Here is a 14,847-nt window from a genome sequence, read left to right on the forward strand (position 1 = left end):
TAGGGCATGACAGGATTTGGGCAATTGAAAACAAGCTATATATGGTTATTGACAAGTGATAAATACATCATTTGTGAGGAGTAAGACAGTACATTGCCTTACTGATTCAGTGGAACTAAAGTTACCCACACATTAGAATCTCGGCTTCAAGAGGAACGGCATCTTCTCAGAGAACGGAGGATCCGAGTATTTTCCAGTAAGAATCTGTGATGTAACATGGAAATTTGCAGCTTCCGTATAGTGTATTCCATCCCAGTTGACATACTCAGTACTGTCACTGCATCCTTTTGCAGTTACAAGATTACCATTCACGGATTTCGTCTGTCCACACGGTACTCTACCATCGTAGTTCAGGGGTGGCCCTCCATATCCGCAGCAAGCTTCGGTGGGACTCTCGAACCCTGTAAAAGTTTTGAAGTGGAAATGATAAAACTATACTTGAATTAACTCTACAAAGATGAGGTAGCATGAACACTGTTATAGTCCAGCAAAATGTAAGAATCCACACCACACCAAAGTCAAAGAACAAAATAAGGCTACCCGCAACAACAACAAAAAAGAACTAAACAAGGCAGGGTGAGAAATGGGAAAAAAACTAAAGCGTCTTAATTTCCCCTCTTTCACTGGGGTCTTGTTCAGGAATCATGGTGATATTTCATGATAAGTCTTCTATGTGAAGCATGATTAGTGTTCTTGAAACATATGTTCGTAGTAATGCAATATACAGACAAATCCAAAATGTTTTCTGATGCACTGGTTATCGATGTCCAGAGAATGCGGTAAAGTCTATTGTACATACCATATCTAGAGTAATTGGCGACCAGGCTGTATTTGACGGAGTAGATATCGACGTAAGTGATATCACTTCCAGGAAATTGACCTCTCAGCTTTGTGCAAAGTGCATGCAGCTGTAAATTGAAAATCTTTGCAGCACGATTGTGCTTTGCCACACAATGATGTTCATCCAGTTGTGTTGGATCTTTGCCCCAAAGATCTATGTTCTGAGGTAAGCAGCCAAGAGGTCCTGTGTTGTGAATCCAGAATTTCCTGGCACCTTGCTCGTATAGTGTCTGAAATAAGAACGCAGACCACAAAAAGGTCTTAATTAACGATATAAACCCTTAGTGTGTGGAGCACTTACTCAAAAAGTATATGTGGAAGAATATATCAAGATCCATTATACAGAATCTGAGATCTATATTGGCTAGATCATTTTTTTATGACCTATATTAACAATGTAATTACAAAAATGCACTGAAGCAAAACAAGAAAACTGACGAGACCATGCCCTAAAAATCCAAGAATCATGAAACACTGTATAATTACAAACCTTGAGCCCAGATTCAAATTCCAACAAAATAGTCGGAATAGATGCAATGACTTGGTCCTCTGTTTTTGAATAAAATGCACCAGCAAGGTCATTTTGACCTATATCAAACATATAGAGTCCCTTCGAAAAGTAATCCAACTGAGGAATAAAATGCCTGTACCTATCTCCTGCAAAGTATAATGGAAAAGCAGGAACGTCACTAATAAATTTCAATTATTGAAATGAAGAGTTTCATCGTCTGGGTTGGTTAAAATCGAAAGCATTGGATGGTTATCCATTGTATTGAGGGGCTCATCATTAACACATCATCAGTTGATATATATTCTTATAAACTATATCCACACAACCGAAGCTTGCCCGACCATTCAAACAGCATATTCCTAGACCTAGTACAACATCAAGTGATAAATTTTACAATTGCACTCAGAACAAGAATTCCAAATGTGGTATGAATGTTAGTTCTTGTTCCAGTCTAATTTACTCTCATGACATAATAAAAAACTTAGTTGCTCTTTCACAAACACAACATTCAGTCAACATTTGTCTACTTGCTCATTCTGATGGTTCAAATTGTTTAACTGAGATCTTTCCTGAGACTAGAGTTTTTGCACAGTCTTTACGACAGCTGGTAAGTCACATCCTACTTTACATTGAATGGTTCAATTAAATATTAAATCCTTCTATCATACCACAGAAGACATTTCTATTGTGTTTAGCATTCCGCAATATACAAAGGTGTTGATACAAGACAATCTGTTAAGCTGCCATACCTTTAGAGAGCAGCCTAGTGACTTTTTCCTTGAATGCAAAGAATTGCTTAATCTGAAGACCAAAGGAAAACGGGCTGACAGATGTTGCAGTTGCTGGAGTAATCGAACAACCAGCTTGAGCAAAGTTAACACCAGCCCGAAAGTTAGGTGCACCAACAGAATCCAAGTATGAATTGAGGAACGGCATATCCATCGCATCCACTACATTCAAGAAACAAATATCAGATTACAGACCACAATACTTTGTTCTTTGACAAAAATGAGAATAAATAACTTATCAATAAAATCAACATTCAGTGGGACCAGCATTTCTACCCAAATAAAAATGCAATAGCCCGCTAAAGCCCTCCTAACATAAGCAAGCCAAATTAATGGCTCAGCTTATTGATATATCTTTGCATAAATTTGATTTGTGCCAAGGATTCGTTCCGCTTAGTGTTGTGGAACCACGGAATTCAAGCTTATAATTTAGTGATACTGATCAACAGCCTAATTATGGCAAGTGCGTAAAGAAAACTGTGCAAGCCATTTGTTTGCCTGTGAGCTACTCCTCCAAACTATTATTCATTAAAAACTCCCATCATCATCACATGGCCTCATAATGATTTAATTGCTCGAAGTCAGCTGCAAAGCACTGGAGTTAAATGAAAGCACATGATAGGTTCCACTCACTTCAGCCAGGAAGGTAGGCAGCCAAATTGCGATCTCACAAACTAAAGCTCCCTACAGGTCAAGATTAAGAACGAACAGCAGTAACCCAATTTTCCCCTATCACGGTGAACTCCATCAAGAAGCAGCAGTTGCTTTCCCCGGAGATCCGACCGAATCTCTCCACCAATTCAGGGGCACCAAATCGCACGAACTGGACCCTCGAATCCAGCACGATTGCACGAGTGCAGTGTTGGAGCAGTGTATGCAGCTGCAGCAACGAAGGACCAGTCGCAGTGATGCGTCAATCTCCACTGCTAACCACCGCCCTGGGGCGGGGGCATTTGACCTCTCCGGCCTAACTAATTCGCACTTTTCTCCACCCACCGCCGGGACCAAGTGGGCGCACGCACTACCTCCAAAGATCGACGGCGAGCAGCAGCATCCGTAAACCGATTGTTCTTCGTGTTGCAACATCACTAGTACTGTATCAATAATCCCGCAATAACGAAGACAACGATTCCTTTCGTGCAATTCAGCAATTAGAGAGGGTAAGCAGTTCTTGGTCGTGGCGCGATTCAGATGGCGAAAACCACTTCGGGAAATCAATCAATGGAAACTGAAGGAGATGGGGTGCTCACTGAGGAAGTCGAGGATGAGGCGGCCGTCGGAGAAGCGGCCGGCGGGGCCTCCGAAGAAGGTGGAGCCGTAGGGCGGGAGCATGGGCTCGAATCCGGCGGCGATGCGGCCGCCCGTGTCGGAGTTGGAGTCGCCGAAGTTGAAGGCGGCCGGGTAGTCGAAGTCCGACGACGCACGGCAGACGCCGCCGAGGCAGAGGACGGCGGCGAGGAGGAGCGCCACGGCGCTACGCGTAGGAGGCATGGCCGCCGCGGCTGGAATGGTGGCTGGAGGTTGGATGGACCGAGCTGCGGCCAGCGGCCTTGACCACCTCCCTACGCCACTCCGGCCGTTGCACTATCTTGTACTCTTGCGATTCGTGCTTACTCCAGCCATGCGAGGGCGGGGGATGGGCGAGAAGAAGAAGACGGGACCGGGCGGTTGCCAAAGCTTGAAGCTTTGCGGTTTTGGGGAGGCGCAGATCTTTGATTTGAGATTAGGGATGACCGGAAGAGCATTAATGATTAAGTGGTGTGTGCTCCAGTGGTGCCTGCTTAGGAAGCTTGCGTTTGCACTTTAGCCCTTGTACTGATAGCATATTCTGAGGATTGCTAGGGGACAGAGACAGGATATGTCTACATCATATCATATGCCCTCATGGGGGGCAAGTAGTAATTGTGGAGATTTGAGGAGGTATACACCGAAGATAAGGAGTGGGCTAAAAATTATCCGAATCTTTTCTTGGATAGCGTGGCCTATTTGATCTACTACTGACTACTGCACGTTAGACTAGTCACAATGCATAGTATCATATAGAAGTATCATGTGTATGATACTACTATATGTTATTATGTTCACAATGTATGGTATCATATGCTAGTATCATAATATTTTTATATTAATTGATTTGTAGAATCTCAATGCAAATGTATGTACAAGATTTGTTTGACATTAAATTTTTTAGTACTACGTGCTATGATACAGTATCTACCTATGATACTACTATTATCTCTCTCATCTTTAATTGCACTACCACATCAGCTTTTTGCATGCATGTGATGCATGATACTACCTATGATACTCCCATTGTGAGTAGTCTTATGTTTTTCTCTGCTAGATTTCTGAATTCGGATGCTGTTAGAATGCCACAACAATGCCGCACGATGTATTTCCTCTATCTCATAAAAGATGCACTAATGACTTAATTTTGTTAAAATATGCATGTATCCAGATGTAACTTATCGTACATGTACACATAAATTTTGAAAAAGTTCAGAGATTTTTTTAAGAACAGAGAAAGTATTTTTTTTTGAAACGGAGGCAAAAGTTTTGCCTTATCCATTTATTAAGAAGAAAATGCACAGTTTTTAGGAGAAAACCGGACGAAAACCATACAACAAGACACTACGGGGCCATACCCCCACGCGCCACGCTACAAGGGCAAGCCCACAAACCCACAACTGATACAATCAGACGACACACTCGCCAAGACTGGCTAGCCATCCAACCATGCCGGAGAGAAAGTATTTTGATTTATCTAAATTCAGAACCATCTGGATAGTGTCTAGATACATTTAAATTTACACAAATGTAAGGCATATTTTATGGAACGGAGGGAGTAAAAGAACGTGGCTTTGTAAGTCAGGAGATTGGGAGGTGGCGCCAAAAACAAAACCCATCTAGGGTTTCCGTTCCCCTCTTCGATGGCGTCGTCGGTCCGCTCCACCTCCGGTGGCCTTGGGGCCTTGGAGGTGTGGTGGACCATAACCCTCGTCGGTGGGAGTGTTTCCGTGTCTTCTTCGGGATGGTGTGGTTTCAGATCGGTCTCTTCCGATCTACTACATGGTTGCTGCTCTGGTGATGGTTCTTTGGAGCCTTAGCACGACAACTTTTCGCCTATCTACTACGATAAGATTTGTCTGACACCAGTGATGGAGGGTTGAGGATGGTGGTGTGTCTTTGGCTCGTGCAGTCGTGCTAGTGTCTGTAGTTATCGCTAGGTGGTCCAAAGATATAGTTGTAATTTTCATTACTTTGGGCTGTTTATACTACTTTTGATGATTAGTAAATAGATCGGACATTTTTTCAAAAAAAAAAACATGGCTCAACTCTAAGGGCATGTACAACGGGGGCGCTATCTGCGGGCGCTAGGATGGAAATCCTGGCCGTTTTGCTCTATTCCCTATCGAGTCTGGAATTTCCTTTGCGTCGGCGCGTGAGGTTGCGCCGGGCGTCAAGCGAGATTTTCTCGGCGTGCCCAGATTTCTGGGGAGGCGGGCGCTACCAAGGACGCGAAGAAATTAGCCAAAGCCAAATCCCCTTTCCACTTGTACCTGCACATTGTCTCATCTACGTCCCTGACGAAGAGCGCAGCGTACGCAAGGTCGCTCGGTAGGAAGATGGAGTCCTCCACCAGCACCACACGCCCCTCGACACCAGCGGCGCCGCATGCACCCATCCACCACCAGCGTCGTCCGGCTCCGGCGTGCTGCGCACCACGACGAGGAGGTACTCTGGCTGCCTTTACGAGCTCCATGAATCTGCGTGAGGAATTCACTCCGTCGTGGAACTCCAACACAGTGCCCACAAACCATTGCCCCGGCCGTTGATTTCAGCTGGGCCAGAAGGAGATGGCGCGCCCAGCGTTGGAGAGACGAGCGCTTATTTATTTTTCTTACTTGCATATGGCGTCCATGATTGGCGTCTTGTGTTGCATGAGAAGTTGCTTAAGTGATTTCTATTTTACCAACCTTTATTATTTCATCCATAAGCGTCTAGATAAGCGTCTACCATTGTAGATGCCCTAATAGAGAAGAAAATACCATAAGGAGTTCGGTGTGAAATTGCACGTAGTCCGTTTAACTGTAAACACCACCTGATCACCGTGGTGAGTCCTGAATTTGCTGGCTGGTGCGGTGGCAAGGTTGCAGGATGCAACGGTTAAGTGGCAGTGGAGGTGTGGTGCGCACAGGGCGATTTGCCTTTGGTCACTGTCTTCTTTGCTTTGTGATACACTTTTTATGCTCGTAATATCGTCTAGCCCCGCCACCATCATCCGCACATGGCGCGAGCAGGGCAGCAGCAGACGCGCGCTTAATGAAACCAAGAATGAATGCGTTGATGTTATCGGGGCCATCTGTCAAGATCTGACCACGACGAGCCCGCAGGCAGTGTAACTGCATCTCTACGTCCATCTGTGCTAAGCTGTCCGTCCATAAAAAATTATCAAAAAATTATCTAAGTTTAGATGCATGTACACACTAAAGAGTGTCTAGATATATTTAAATTTAATCAACTTTACGACATCTTATTACAGACAGAGTCAGTATACTTTGCTCGCCTTGAATTGGCCTGACTCGCCTGTACACCGATGGTGAGACTATGCATGTCGGAAATTGACATATATGTGAACCTCCTCTAATTTTCTTCCAGCGGACTATATGGCTTTACCAAGGAGGAGATCATGATGATGACCTGCTTCCAGCTATCGATCTTGCTAGAGGCGAGGGCGAGTTGCGAGGCATGCATAGAGTCGACCACGAGGAAGATCAGACGTTCTGTCAATGTTACTTTCTGTAATTTACTGACTGAACTGTCATTGTTGCTTGCATTACCGGTCACCACGCTTATGCGTAGCTTTAGCATGGTGCAGAAACTCGCATGCCGTATGAGCCTGGCACTGGTATGTCATCTGCGACTCATCCGATTCGTATTTGAAGAACACGAGCTCCTCCGCTAAGCCCCATCGCTTCCGTTAGGCATCCAGTACCACCGCACCGCCATAGCCGGAGGAGGACTGGGTCTGCACCGCGACTTGCCGCGTGTGCCGATGGCCGAGCTCGACGTGCAGCCGCAGACCTTGCAGGCCATTAAGCCAGCATCAACACACCAGAGGAGGGCACTTCAGCTTATCAACCAGCCGTGTGGGGCGCGGCGGTCGGGGCGGCAGCTGAGGATGAAGGCGTCGGTCGGCATCACGATGTGGCCGTCCGGTGGCACCGTGCGCATAATTCGGCGCTGCAGCAGTCATAGGGACGGGAACGTCCCTGCCATTGCCAGCAGCCGCAGGGTCACAGGAACAGGGACGGCGGCGTCCATGAGTGGGAGCTTTCCGGCGGCGCCGCGTGGAGAACTCCGAACGGCGACCCGACACCGTCGAAGAGACCGAAGCGAGGCAGGAACCATGGCGGTGAGACACGGCCGACGCAGCAGGCGCATCTCCTCTCCACTTATATCCCGTCCTCCACCGCGCCACCAGCATCCTGGAGAAGGAGAAGAGAGTCATGAGCTCATCTTCCAAGCCATCAGCCGCCCTCGGGAGAGAGATGACTGCAAGAGAGGAAGAAGAGGGCGTCGGACCTATCGAGAGCACGGGAGAGAGAAGGGGAAAGATGAGGGCAAAGAAAACTCTGGAATCGATCTATCGTGAAGATGGGAACCGCTTTTACTCCTGCTTTGACCAAATCAGCTTTTTTTTTTGCCGCTTTGAACAAATCAGCTAACCGGGAGAATGCCTACCGAAGCAGGAGGGGAAGGCCAATAACCGGTAGTCCAAAGCCCATCGGTCCAAATAAAAAGGTCAAAAATTACCAAATCACGTGGAGGCAACCGAAAGGAGCCGGTAGGCGAGGGATAGGCAGGGCAATCCATATGAATCTACAATGTTTGAGAAGGCTATCTACAGTGACAATCCCTGTCGTGTCAAGTTTTAATTGGATAAAATGTTACCATCAACAGCCCAAACTGCTAAAATTTAAGCATATGAGGTCAGCTTTTATATAGGTAATAATATACATGTACTTACCTTCCAAAATCGATCGGCCCCTTACTTTTCTGTCCCGTATTTCGCGACTTTTTCGCCCCGTATAAAAAACGCTGGTAGATACACCGTTCCATCTAGTAGACCCGTATTTGACCCCGTAAATTCGTAAATTTAAAACCCCGGGAAACTTGTTCATTCATAATTCGTCGATCATACATACGAATCGACGTATATACATACAAAATGCGCGATCATGGATCGCGACTTCTAGTCGGAGAGGTCGATGATGTACCCGTCGGCCTCCGCCTCCGCCTCCCGCAACTCCGCCTGCTTCACGGCGGCGATGGCCGCCGTCCTATCTTCCTCCTCCGCCCTCTTCCTCTCGGCGGCGTCCTTGAGGGACTCTTGAATCGCCTTCAAGAAGGCGGGGTCCTGGTCCTCGTCCTCCTCCTCCTCCTCGCCGGCGAGCGGAGCTCCTCCGCCGCTGGTGCTCCCGATGCTCGCGTTCCATGCCTCCTTCACCCGGCGTTGGCGCTCCCACTCGGCGCGCCACTCGTCGAACTTGGGGCCACTCATCGGCTTGAGCGGCGGGTCCTCATTGTACCAGCGGGATGAACGCGGCGCCGTCGTACTTGCAGGCCGCACGGCGGCTCCCGGCGGCGGATCTCTTGCATTGGAGCCGCCGCGCATCCTCCACGTTGTCCGGCGAGCGGGATCGCTTTGATCCGCTCGCCGACGAGGCGGTACTGCGGCGGCGGGCGTCCATGCCGGAGCTAGGGTGGAATGCGGCGCGGGGGAGTGAGGAATTGCTCGCCGGAGCAGGATGGAGGAGGCGGCGGCGCACGGTGGAGCTATGGTTGCGAGTGAGGGGTTAACCCCTCACTCGCACGTTCGCCCGGTATAAGTAGGGGGCGGCGGGGCGGATTTCCTGGGCCCCGTATTCCGCCGAAACGGGCCGGCCCGAATACGGGGCCTGCTAGACGGCCCAAACCGCGCCTGCCCCGTATCTTGCCAGAATTTTACGGGGTGGGCGGGTTATAAGGGCCCTGTTAGACATGCTCTTAGAGCGAAATCTAGAAAGCGGCAGGTCTGTACACAAGCAGACCTGGCAAACCCTAACCACAAAACCAGTTTCCTCTGGTTTCCTACCTTTACTTTTTCTGAAACCCCAGCTTCCTACCATTTTGTCATCTGCCTGCCACTGTCTATCTCGGATCGCCATTACCTGCCGGTTGTTGCGCCGGGACTGCATCAACAAGTCCCTCTCTGACACTAGTGCTACTAGTTCAGCTAAATAAATTGGACACTACAAAAACTTTGTTTCTACTTTGACCACACTTCTCTACGATTCAACCTTTGTTTATTCATCATTACGATACAACAAAACTCAGTAGTGTCTGAATATACTGAAAAGACCCGGTCAATTCATACCTGTAAATCGTTAGCTTGTTGCGGCTGCTACATTCGATAGAGTAGGTATTATCTGTTGAATAAACCACACATACTAGTATATCTTACATAGCTGTATGGTTCCTAGTTGACATGAATGTTTTCCTTCAGGTACATCTATCAAGCGATCTGATGTGAAAATTCCACTTCTCCATAGTACATGGGTGTATTTCAAAAGAAACCCGCAAATTTGCAGGCATGGCATATGTTTGCTTAATTAACCGTGCTTTGTATGGTTTTTGCATCCGGTTTTCCTTATTAACTGGACCAATTTCTCTCTTCTTATAATGCAATGAGGGAGCTCCCGACCTCTGACGAGATTCCGTCAACAAAAAAAATACACTTATATGAGAATTTTTTAATCTAGGAAAATAAGGGGATATGTGGGATATCTCGGGATTATCTCGTCCAAACCGCAATAAGAAAACGGATCATCGGGGATTTTTCGGGATTTGGGATAACCTCCTCCAATCCCCTAAAATACAATAGAAATATAAAAGGCCTCAAAGTGTTGGACCGATAAACCCACATCCCATATTCCCATGTGGGATTGTATTTGGAAACTAAATGTTCCCACCAAGGTTATCGTTTGACATGGATTATCTTTGAGGAACAACGGGGCCTGTTAGAAGAGAATTTCATTGCAGCAAGCAATTGCAAACACGGGCCAAAGAACCGTATTTTGTTTGCTCAGACCCGTGATGTAACAAAATTGTTATGGGTTCTGATTGTTTGGACATGGTTGAGATAATGAAGAATTAGCTCATTTTATTTCATTTTGAGGGATCATGAATTAGCTCATTTTGGTAAAGGCCTGTAACCAATTCTGTTAGATGATCCTCCCCTGTATATTTTACCTCTTCTAATCTCTGATGGCCTCTGAGGTTTGGTTTGGTGTTCTGGAACCTGTTGATTCAGGTCCTGTGGGTTTGGTCATGGAACAGTCTCTTTGTTTTATGCGTTTCATTTAAAATGAAATTGGGAGTCTCAACAGGTTCCAGAATTCAAACCCCAAGTTCTTCCTGCCATGGTCTCAGATCAGCTTTACCTGCCGGTTGTTGCGCCAGGAACCTTGGACTCACTCCCTACAGGGTCCCTCTCTGCCCCTACTAGTTCAGCTAACTAAATTGCACAGTACAATAAAAACTTTGATCACAGTTTCAACTTGGACAACACTTCTGCAGTTCAACCTATGCTTATTAATCATTACAATACATCAGAATGCAGTACAGTGTTTGAATACTTCACGGACCTGGTCAAGCCGTTTCACTAGTACATCTGTGATACTGAATTGATACCTCTGCTTCAGCTTTGACATGCACACACAGAACTATGATGTTCGCAAACAAGCCAAATGACCCGACCGTATAGTCAAGTGGGGATCACAAAATGCTCTCTATAATTAAGACATCTGACTTCTTCACTGTTGGCTAACCATATTTTGCTCCTTGTGCCAACTGACAACTCTACTGTAGGGCAAATCTCCACCGAATATGTCTAGGGCACTGCCGACAGTAACATCAACTCCGCTGTTGCCTGCCTGCTTTATCCTCTCCAAATCGTCCATCGTTGACACGCCCCCAGCGTATGTTGTAGGGATCTACAAAACGGAAGATAAATTAGTGACCCATGTTGAGTACATGTAAAGATAAAGCGACTCTTAAATATAAAATTGAACATCTGGAATGAAATGTATAATTAAATTTCATTTCTAAACACATTCGAGTCAATAAAATCAAACATGGAAATATGGCTGAGCAACTAGTACAAAGTGTTTGATTCAACTCGCTACGCCGCATTTGCTCTCCAAAACAATGCACACGCCTTTTGTTTTCATCTTTTTTTGGGTGGTTGGGGGCAAGTGATTGATTTGTTCATGATACAACAATTAGATGAGAACTACAAGATGCAGTCACAGTGAGAAAACAAATGATACTACCTCATCTGAGATTTGCCTAAATCTGGATGTACCTAGACGCTATTTAGTGTATAGATACATCCAGATTTAATCAAACCTCAGGCATCTATTTATAGATGGAGGGAGTACAATAGTTTAGAACAAAAAAGAAAAGGCAAAAAACGGAACAAAAAACTTGAAACTGAAGTATAAAACTGTACATACAGGTGAATGGCGTCCCAGTAGCGCCACAAGTTCCTCATCAATTCCTAACCTGCATTTCACATAATAGCTTAGATTAGACTAACTACTAAAAATAAGTTTTTACACTGCCATAACATGATGATCAACAGGAAGACATGTCAGCTGATATCTGGTCTTAGTGAGATTAAATACTTAAACCTGGATAGATAAAAAGTGCACTACTGAAGAGTAATAACCAGTAAACCACAGATCCGTGCAGATTAAAATAGTAATGAAACTCGAGAGGAACTGTGGCATACACACCATCACATAAGTAATAGATTTATTATGGGAAGTTAAAATGACAGGACAATTATATCCCATCAAGGGTGACTATACTACACAATTTCAAAAGACAAATTAAATAAATGCAGAAGGAATATGGTTCACCTTTTGCCCTCCACATCAACTCCATGGACCAAAAACTCGTCTGCGTAGGCAGCAAGATGTTCTAATGTTGGCCCATCAACAAAGACATCACTGAACTTCTGCCATCTGTCAGTCACGATGGCATATCTGCCATCCTAACCAAAAACATTTTGTTAAGATAAATCAAAGATAGAAATAGCTGCCAGGAAGATAGCAGAAGCCATCAGAAACGATTGTGATCCAGTCTCAAGTTCACTATTTATGCATTGAGCTTATCTATGCTCACCATAACTGTTTCATTTATGACAAGGCAACACACTATGTTCGGATGACGAGGGGAAACAGAGAACAATGCTCATGTAAGTTGCCTATATGGAATTCAAAAGGTGATCCAGAAGAAAGCAGTATTGTAAATTAATATTCAGCTTAAATTAGCACTAATGTTCAGCACATTAACATACTTTTTTTTGCGGGGATCACATTAACATACTTAAAAGTTTGAATACAAGATAATGTGCATACCTTTTTTCGACAACTAAGGTCCAATACAAGCCTTTGCTTCCCAACAAGCTCCACAAGCTGTGTCAGCCTTTCAATGTTCATTTTGCCATCACTAAACACATACTGCATAAAAGACTCAATACATAAGTTGCAAATATTCAGCTGATGAAATCTCTATAAAAACTGATTTAACAGATGGAAAAAAAATCCAGGCCTTGAGCAGCAGGTGCCAACCAGCTGGTTCTGATTTTTATTTAATCCAATCATTTTCAACTTCAAGGAACATGTTATAACTAAAGCTAACTCTTGAGGCTCTTAGGGAGATTTTGCAGCCAAGAAAAACAGGCAGCCATGATCAGAAAGCAATCACATTGGCAATGAAGGAGTAGCCAAAAATGTCACAAAAGCAACATTCACAAGGTGCAGAAGACAATTGGTAACAATCGTGGATAAGTGAGATCAATAGAATTTATAGGTCACCATGTTCTGGCATCATTTTAGGTTTTAGGGAAATAACAATATCGGTATTGAAGAAAACTTAAGTTTAACATACTGACCAAACAAGAGATGGATAGGAAGTGGACATATGCCTAATCTTACTACATGAGTTATTTTACACACATAAATTCAATAAACAGACGCATAAAAGGTTTCATGGCATGAAGAAACAAATATAATGGCATTATTTACACAAAAGTAGAGCATGGACACGTACAGAAGTTACAATCACGTGACTTGCCCCTTCATTAAGGTAAGACATTGCATTCTCCAAATTTATTCCACCACCAACTTGCAAACCACCTAGTATTATGATAGCACATGTTTATGGCAATATGTCAAATTGATGGTATCCCATGGCTTACAATAGAAACGACAATACTGCATGAGCACCATTATCAGATGTACAAAACTATCCAAGGCAAAAGCTGATAGAAGTAGCCTTAAATAATTGTAAACAACAATACTACGGGGGCCTTGCAGTGATCTTAAAGAAGGTTTTGACCAGATAAGAACTTGAACTGAACATTAGCATTAGCGGTGTCAGGGGGGTTTCCTGTTCAAGTACTTCTAATTGTAGTACCCAACAAATAACACTCTTTATCAGACTCAAATGCTACCTCATATAGGCTCTGATAAATAAAAAATTACTATCCATGTGTGATATATCATATAAGCAGCACCATAGAAAGATCCAGATCCCATTAAAGGTGACAAAGGACAAATAAAAGCACATTTTCGTTTCAAAGATCTCACAAATAACAGTGGTCAACAAACTATTGTTGCACAGTTACACATGAAACAAACCAAATGAACAATAGTAGTTATGGTATATTGGTATGTATCAACTAATAATTAGACAACAAATTCTCACCAGGATATGCATGTAGCGCTTCCAGCGCAGCAGAACGGCTTGCATCGTCGCCACCAAGCATTATGACATGCCCACCAACAAGTCCATCTTGTTTATAAATACTCGCAAATTCTGCTGGAGGCTTGTCCGATTCAAAATTAGTCACTAGTACCGTCCCATCATCTGATGTATCACGCAGAGTGGAGCCAACAATCTGCTTAACTTTCCCCTAGGAGTTTGCAAAAATAACCTATCAGATGAACTATATTCAGAAACATATAGCCGCACAGATAAATGTTTGTTTGGTGAGCACAATTTTATCACTATCAGTCCACTTGTGAATCACACCGCAGCAAAATGATTAGCAATCACGCGAAAAAACGGTCATCGATTTGAACGGTCATGTCAGAGTATGATTCGACTGCTAATCACAACAGTGAAGGGTACCATTCCTACTGGCCACTGACCTTGTGAATGTCAATACACGGCCTGAAGCTAACCGAGCACACGACGGCACGTCCTCCTGCCAAAACGCACGGCCAATATCATAATCCCGACAGAGCATCAGACAAAGTGACAATGCATCTCAAGCCACAGAGGGATCCGAAGGGGGGAAGACATACTTGACACGCCGGATCTCGCCGGGGGCACCGAGACCCGCGAGCTCGCGCAGCGGGGCTGCGGCGCCGCGCACGGTGGCTGCGGAAGCCTCGCCGCGCACCTCGACGCCATCCGGAAGCTCATCGACGGCGGCGGCGGGGTAGGGTTTTGGTTTTTCTCTGTCTGTTCGGGCGGTGAGAGGCCGGGTGAAGTGGGTCAGACAGACTCGGACTAAACCAAGCAGCAAAGTTGAGAGAGTGTCGGACGCTATCGCATCCGACGGTCCAGATGCGGTCATCTCAGATCGGA

The 14,847-nt window shown here is 45.0% G+C and overlaps 2 protein-coding genes across 2 annotated transcripts; both read right to left on the reverse strand.

The window, feature by feature from the left end:
• Window positions 1–15: 15 nt before the first annotated feature.
• On the reverse strand, window positions 16–3,877 carry LOC127314921 (GDSL esterase/lipase At1g54790). The gene is made up of 5 exons (XM_051345471.1): window positions 3,390–3,877; window positions 2,101–2,301; window positions 1,331–1,497; window positions 800–1,070; window positions 16–401 (listed from the first exon to the last, which is right to left on the reverse strand). Exons 1-5 carry the CDS (start codon window positions 3,628–3,630, stop codon window positions 133–135), a joined length of 1,149 nt encoding a protein of 382 aa, XP_051201431.1. The 5' UTR covers window positions 3,631–3,877; the 3' UTR covers window positions 16–132.
• Window positions 3,878–10,753: 6,876 nt separating this feature from the next.
• On the reverse strand, window positions 10,754–14,757 carry LOC127314911 (1-(5-phosphoribosyl)-5-[(5-phosphoribosylamino)methylideneamino] imidazole-4-carboxamide isomerase, chloroplastic). Its single transcript, XM_051345459.2, has 8 exons — window positions 14,562–14,757; window positions 14,406–14,461; window positions 13,960–14,167; window positions 13,303–13,388; window positions 12,609–12,710; window positions 12,108–12,241; window positions 11,700–11,748; window positions 10,754–11,177 (listed from the first exon to the last, which is right to left on the reverse strand). The coding sequence occupies exons 1-8, from the start codon at window positions 14,680–14,682 to the stop codon at window positions 10,998–11,000; spliced, it is 936 nt and encodes a 311-aa protein (XP_051201419.1). The 5' UTR covers window positions 14,683–14,757; the 3' UTR covers window positions 10,754–10,997.
• Window positions 14,758–14,847: the final 90 nt, after the last annotated feature.

Source organism: Lolium perenne, chromosome 1 (genome assembly GCF_019359855.2).
Source record: "Lolium perenne isolate Kyuss_39 chromosome 1, Kyuss_2.0, whole genome shotgun sequence".
Lineage (NCBI taxonomy): Eukaryota > Viridiplantae > Streptophyta > Magnoliopsida > Poales > Poaceae > Lolium > Lolium perenne.